This window comes from Daphnia pulicaria, chromosome 7 (assembly GCF_021234035.1).
Source record: "Daphnia pulicaria isolate SC F1-1A chromosome 7, SC_F0-13Bv2, whole genome shotgun sequence".
Lineage (NCBI taxonomy): Eukaryota > Metazoa > Arthropoda > Branchiopoda > Diplostraca > Daphniidae > Daphnia > Daphnia pulicaria.
The window spans coordinates 17,744,361-17,751,885 of NC_060919.1; the positions used below are offsets into that span (position 1 = coordinate 17,744,361).

At 46.8% G+C, this 7,525-nt stretch overlaps 1 protein-coding gene across 1 annotated transcript; it reads right to left on the reverse strand.

Moving 5' to 3' along the window:
* Nucleotides 1-105: 105 nt before the first annotated feature.
* On the reverse strand, nucleotides 106-5,866 carry LOC124348868 (neprilysin-1-like). Its single transcript, XM_046799228.1, has 8 exons — nucleotides 5,164-5,866; nucleotides 4,106-4,159; nucleotides 3,379-3,540; nucleotides 3,202-3,285; nucleotides 2,452-2,669; nucleotides 1,144-2,160; nucleotides 740-1,043; nucleotides 106-647 (listed from the first exon to the last, which is right to left on the reverse strand). Exons 1-8 carry the CDS (start codon nucleotides 5,813-5,815, stop codon nucleotides 424-426), a joined length of 2,715 nt encoding a protein of 904 aa, XP_046655184.1. The 5' UTR covers nucleotides 5,816-5,866; the 3' UTR covers nucleotides 106-423.
* Between the last annotated feature and the right edge of the window lie 1,659 nt (nucleotides 5,867-7,525).

Below are 7,525 nucleotides of genomic sequence, written 5' to 3' on the forward strand. Positions count from 1 at the left end.
GGGTAGGAAAAGGATTAGAGTAAAGAGAAAGAGAGACGTACGGCACTTTAATGGGTCCTGTGAAAGCAAAGTTCGCACGCCATTACACAAAATTTCAGGTATATTGGGGGGGGGGGGGGAAGGGGTCGTTAATTTTTAATTGTTTTTTTGTTTGGTGTGAGAAATGGCGTAGTGAGAGAATTTCAGATCACTTCATTTCCCCTCCTTTTTATTGATTATATCAACTCAAACTGTGATGTGTTGTACTATCTGTTAAATTATTATTATTATTATATTTACAGAGGTCGTCCTTTTATTATTACTGTTTTATAATAAAATAAACTCATTGTCTGTTGTTGGGTTAATCATTTGTTTTCAACAAATGGGAGAATGAAATGATAGAAAAACAAAAGAAAAATGTGCGCATCGAAGGAAAATGTTTGTTCACCAGACGGAACATTTTTTATGCGGATTCATCGGAGACCCAAGCGGACAACTGTAAGCTCTGGCGAACTCTGGCGAATTGGAAAGCGGTCCCAGCACTCGGATGGGTCCGGGCGAATGAACCGACGATCGGATTTTACTGAGGGCGTCTTCCGGCCTCATAGTTCCGCACCAGATCTGGGCGTAGTTGAGGAAGAAGAGCTGATCGTGGCTCAAATTCAAACCTGCGCCCCCCACCATAATAATCAAAAAGTTATTGATGAAATGCATAAATGATGGCGTCGCCGGCCGAATAATGTTTGATGGATGCCTCTACCTGGCAGTAGTGGCTCTTCGCCGTGGCGTCCGACCCATTTCCGATACGCTCGATAGGCTTGCTTGAGGCCGCCGTTGTCGGCGATGTTTTCACCTTGCGTCATCCGTCCGTTAATGGGAAGTCCGACATCGTCCAGCTCGTAGTTTGAGTATTGGTCGATAATGCACTGGGTCCGCTGCCTGAAGGCCTGGATCGTTGCATTATTCCACCACTGCTTCAAGTTGCCGTCCTTGTCGAATTGGCGGCCCTTGTCGTCGAAGCCGTGCGTGATTTCGTGACCAATCACCACCCCGATCCCGCCGTACTAGTAAAACAACAGACACAAATTTCCAATCGATATAGCTATACAGTAAGTCGTCATCAACTAAATGAGTAGTAGAGAGTGAGCCAATAAGAGTTCATACGTTGAGAGATTTCGGGAATTGGCTGCTGTAGAAAAGCGGTTGGAGAATGCCGGCCGGGAAGACGATGTCGTTCATGTTTGGGTTGTAAAAGGCGTTGACGACGGCCGGCTCTGTCGACCACTTGTCCTTGGACACTGGCTGCCGCAGTTTGTTGAGGTTGTACTCGGCTTCGTAGCGCTTGATGTTGAGAATGTTCTGAAAGTGGCTGTCGCTAAAGTTGAGCGAGCCGTACTCTTCGGCCAGCAGATCCGGCTGGGTCAACATCTCCGGATAGCCGATCCTCTCGTTCATGGCCAGGGCCTTTTCTCTGGCCACTTGACGCGTCTCCTCGTCCATCCACTCAATCTCGTCCAGCGTGTCGATAAAGGCCTCCCGCAGCGTGTGAATCATTTCCAGGGCCACTTCTTTGCTCTCCTGGTTGAAATTGTCGCGGATGAACATGGCCCCGACGGCCATGCCCAGCTTCTTGTTGGTGTAGTCGATGCACTGGTTCCAGCGGTTGCGCTCGCTCAACACTCCCGTCAGCACCCGCCGGAATTCGGCCCTTTTCTCCAGGTAATCCTCCGACAAGTGAGGCACCAGTTCCATGATGAGACGCCACAGGGCGTAGTTTTGCACCACACGACGCTCCGTCCGCATCACGAGTTTGCCCAGCTCTTGGAAGTAACTCATGGCGTAGCTGACGATCGGCTCCGAGTCGTCCACCGTCAAATCGGGCAGGAAGGCGTTCAAATATTCGCGCCAACGGATTTCCGGAACTCGCAATTCCAATTCGACGAGTGTCATCTGATCGTAGATGGCCCCCGTGTCATGTCGATCGGCTTCCGGGATCGTGATGTTGGCCAACAGCGTCTCAAAGAGGAGGACTTTCTTCATCTCGTCGGAGGCGTAGCGCTTGTCGGCACCCAGGAGAACGGCCACTTCCGTCATGTACCGATGGTAAGCCTTGACGTCGCGGGCGCTGCTGGTTTTCAAGTAGTAATCCCGTCCCGGTAGACCGAGCTGCATCTGATCGATCTGTTTTTTGTTTAAAATCCCGAACGGGAAAAAACGGAAATGAATGGAGGAAATCGATAGGCTAGGACATAACCTTTTTTAAATAACACACGGAAAGCAGGACTGTATAATCCTATTAATTCGCTGCTTGTACAGCCATACAAGTTCCTTTTTCAAATCAAAGACTCGGACCGGCTGTCCGTTTTTTGTTAGTTGTGATATGCCACACAGAATCGCATTAAGTAAGTTACATGCTAGCAGATTACGACTTTCTGGCTACAAAGGATTTGAATCTAAATTCCCTATTATTACCTGGATGATGTTGACGGATGAATTCTTGTCGTCGGGACCGACCCATTGCTCGATCATGACACCTTGGTTGAGTTCTCCTCTCAGTCGACCGAGCAAATTCTCTACCGATCCGACACTGGCGCCCTGTCCGGTCGTCCATCCAACATCCAGGACAGGCCATCCACCGAGGGACTGAAGAGTTTGCCGAAGGATCATGTCGCCCGTCGCTCTGATGTGACCTGGTTTTGTTTTCAAACAATTTCAAGCGGTGGGTGAATAATAATCAAAAAATCCTTTGGAAAATATTTGACAAGCCCATCATCATCATTATGTGACATTTCAACCGAAACAACAGGATCTAATAGTCTGAGACTTTGTGTGTATACAAAAGCCAGCAACAAAATAAAAGAGAGAGGGGGGGAAGGCAAAAAAGGCTGATAGGCTGTGTGTGATGTATCCCAAAGGAGATTAAGTCACGCACGGCGGAAAGGCGGGGTGAACGATGACAGTCAAAAGGGAAAGAGAGAGGCCACAAGGATCAATAAATCAATAAGACACAGCCGACAACAGTAGGATAACCCAAAAGAGCCGAGCAGCTAAACACAAGAAACCTTCAGCCAACAGTGCTGCACACAGACGTCTTCTTCTTCTTCTTTTTAAAAGGGTAATATAGTATAAAGGAATAAGTGTGCGATCAAAAAAAGTAAGACGTCTGCTGGCCGTGGTGCGTGAGAGAACAACTGGCTAATAGACACATGCTGGTGGACTCACTTGTGTTCATGCACGAATGGTAGAAGAGTTTGGCTTTGATGGTCGTTTCATTGTCCTCGGGGATGGTTTCCTCTTGAAGTAAATCTAGACAATCGCACACAAAAGTGATGAAGGCGTGACGATTGGCAATCTAAGCCATTTGAACTTTATGTGCAGTGACAGACAAGTCTTAAATACCTTTGAGAATGATTTGCAGCTGGTCGAACAGCACTTCGAAAGTGCTAATGCTGGATCGATCCTCCGGGATCAGGTGCTTCTTATTCCACGTGCCGCAAGCGAATTGGAAAAAGTCCTGGCACGGATCGGCCGATTGGTTCATGGCCAATAATAACGAGGCAGCTGCAAATGTTCACATTATTATTGTTGACAAAAAAGTTGATTATATTCCGCTATAGGTCAGGGGGGGGGAGGCAGTGGAGTACAGTCTATAGAATCCTTTGAAATAGAAAAAGGCAACCGGATCTGTGCGTTCATATTCAGTTGGTTCCTTTCCAACGTAAATCAAGGAAAGCGGGACAGAGTCACGTCGCCGGAGAGAGAGAGAGAGAGAACTCGCAAGCCAAAAGAAACAAGTTGAGAAAAAAGTTTGGCAAATCAAAACAACACATTCTCTTATATAGGAGCGTACATGTCTAAAAGTGTTGTGCTGTGTTCCATCTGGAGAGTTCAAGAGAAAGAGCTGAATGATTTACATAGGACCTTGGCCAAGGATATGGACGAAAAAGGACGACGGCGCCGTCCGTATAAAGACGAACAACAAATTGATAATGGTCGACGAGTAGTATAGTGGAATAGAACTGGGAAAGAGAGAGTCCCGTGCACTGGGTTAAATGTCGGGCGATTGTCAACATCAGTTAGAAAGTGTCCTCGCATCAGATTCCATAATAATCAAATATCCACGTACCTGTGCGCACGCATTCTTCTGTAAAACAAACGGTCGCATCACCTGTCAACTGACCTGCAACCAAAACAACAGAAATAACACTTAAATGAATTAGCCATCAGCAGACGACAGGATTTTCTTCCCATCTTGAGAAAATGTCAATTCTACGAATGCATATCCTTCAATGTCAGTACAAGAAAAGAAAAATAGAGAGAAGCCGTCCCGAAATGGGAAGGCTGGCGTCGACGTGTTTAAAGGAGCGGGATCGCAAAATTCCGTACCCAGCAGATGATGATGACCAGCAGCAACGGGTTCTTCTCTTTTAAATTCCCAAAACTGGAAATACGATTTAATAATAAAAAGCTGCCCAACAGGAGACAAAATAAAAACGAGAGACTGCTGCTGCCCAATCTATCAGATTGGCTTCCTTCTCTGGTGATGGCATATCCCCGTGACACGCTACGTGACCAGATAGTTGAAACAGCCGGTCCGACTTGTGTTTGTTTTTTCCCCCTTCTGGATGACAAAAAAAGATGCTGTCTCTCCTCCCGAAAATATTGTCTTGGCTCGTAGAAAAACAGACGCCAGTGTCATCAAACGATAAAAAGAAATCCTGTCCGGAGACTTTGTTTTATGAAAAATCCCCGTCTGGGAATGGGATCAAAAAGGAATTTATATTCATCCCGGCTCTCCCAATTAGAATATTGACTCTTGATTTGCCTAAATTGCAGAAAGGAAGTGTATGTACGCCTGTACATGTAGAGAGAGAGAGTAACCTTGGGGATGGTTCCTACTACTCAATCAAATGGATGCTGCGAGCCCCAATCCAAACGCACTTGGATCAACTGCACAAGACAAGAGACATCATGGATGTATTTGTGTAGGCAGTCTGCTGGAAAATGGATGAGTGCAGCAGCAGCAGCAGCTGCGCGGAGGCTGTTGAAGTTGGCGGAAGTCCTCCATCAAGAATCATCAGCTCTCCATCACGAGCAAGGTACACACGACCGAGTTCCGGTCTCCCTCTCTCGACAGTGTTGGTAGAGCGCATGTTTTAAAAATTTGCAAATTGAGATAGGTACCTTGTCCGGAATTGCGGAGTAAGGAGACGAGTGAGACGGCCACAAAGGCAAGGCAAGCCACGGTAACGATGAGGAGCAAAAGAAGAAACCACCAGCATATTCTCCTTCTCGGCTGCTGTCCTGCTGCTCCTGCTGCTGCTGGTGGTGGTGGTTGTTGGGCTGCTTGTGGTTTCTGTTGACTCGACGGCGATGGGCAACGCTCGTTATTGCCGGCCGTCATCACAGCCACCGCCGCCGGATCGTTTTCCGACAAAACCACCGACACGTAATTGTTTTGATGGTTGACCATTCGAACTTGGGACGATTTCTTCTTGCATTTCTTATTAGTACTACTAGGGCCATTTTGAATCACACCACAAGGATCGGCCGGCCTCAAACATCCGTTCCACCAGCTCCTTTTAGCCGACCGACTGCTGCTGGATAATCCGTCATCATTGGCTACGACGATAGTCGTCTGCGCTGATGGAGTGGCGGCCGGAGTGGAGACAATCACCGTTGAAGGAGCTGCTGATTTGTTGGTCGGCAGGAGAGCATCGTTGACGGACTCTTGTTCTTCTTCTTGGAGGATGTCGTCACTATCGTCCATGGACACGACGATGAGAGGAGGAGCCGGGACCGACTGAGCTGCGGGAACCAAAAGCGGAGCAGCCATCGTATCCAAGGCTCGCTGAACGACTGACGCTTTGACTTCACCAGACACGCCTGCTGGTCTCTCTCGCTCGCTCGCTCTTACTACTACTACCAACATATGACTTTTATTTTTTCCCGTCTGCTGCTGCTGCTGCTGCATGGAGCGTGAGCACAAACTCCTGGGCTGCTTCAACTCCTCCCCCTTCCACCCCACCCCACTTCTTCTTGGCCCTTTTTTCCTTATCGTCGGCATTTTCATCAGAGGATAGAATATGTGACACGCGGACTATGGCAATTTATAGCTCCTACCTTGGGACGCGGAATGTCTAATGACGGCCGCCGCCGCCGAATGTCCTAAATCTTTTCGTTAACTTTCGGCCGTTGGTTTAACCGAATTTTATTTTCATCGCACGGTTCAACGAGTACAACAGCCGCAGCAGCAGCTATAAGCGGAATTGTTTATTCGACCTTTTTCTAATGCTGCTGCTGTTGATAGTCAAACAGGAACTCACGCTGTTTTAGGTTTCCGGACGTTGAAAGAAACGGAGCTGAACCCTCCATCTTTTTCGGTTAACCATCCGTATGATTCGACCATACATCTACATACACAGTTACACACACAGCACTTTATCGGCGTCTTTTTTCTTCGTGTTCCTCCTTCGGGGAATAAAAACTTCCACTGGATCTGGCACTCCAACTTTCTTACAATTCTTTTATCATATATTTTCTGCTACTACAACTTCCTTTTTTGCTGCTTCAGGGGGGTTGTATATCTCCTCCTATTCCATATTCAAAAGAATAACAAGTCTAGATAACTGAGTAATCTTGTTAGCTGTATATATACAGTAAGTCGAGTATATATACTGACTGGTAGATATGCCTTGTAGCCCAACTCTTGTATACGTGATTCAATCTAATCGATTTCCTACTAACGAAAGGGAAAAAGGTTTGTCCGACTCAATGCGATCAGCAGGCGGATAAGGGAAATAAGAGCGAAAATGTTCTACCCGGAAGATGGAGCCAACGTCTGATGATTCAATCTCGTGCAAAAATCATCCATAACCAAATGGAATAAAAAAAAAAGGACGGCTGAACGGGCCAGCGGCCTAATCGCGTTCGAATCATTTCCGCGATTGAATTTTCTCTCCTCTTACAATGTCGAATGTCCGCTCCTACACAAAGCAGTGTGTAAGATATTAAAGAGGCTGGACGCACAAAAGGCCAGACACGAAGCTGGACAGCGGCAATCAATACCTGTGCGTGTCTTTTGATATCCATGAAGGTATTAAGTCAACCGTGGACGGTCATCCAGCCTATAACACGAATCGAGCGCTATGTAGTATCAGGTGACTTGTTGTTATCTTATTGTACTACAACTTTAGGAGTTGTATACTTTTTTTCCGTCCCTATTGCGCACTGCTTTATCTTGTTTTATCATACTATTCGATCAAAAGGAGGCAGCCATGGAGGAATGCTGGTCAATTCTGGTTCATTGGCTCAGAATCCCAAATCGAATATGGCATCGGAATGTTTCCCTTTAAGTGCGTAGTAGTACCTGTGTATATCCCTCTCCTGTCTCGATTCGTGACTTTTTCTCTCTTATTTTTCCATCTTTTTGTCATTGTTCGAACAAGTTTTCGAGCGGATGACTGACGGCATGTGAGTGACGTGACGGTTGCCCTTCACATTTCATTTTCAAAATTTTGGGTCTGCTGTTCCGTCTAGAAAAACC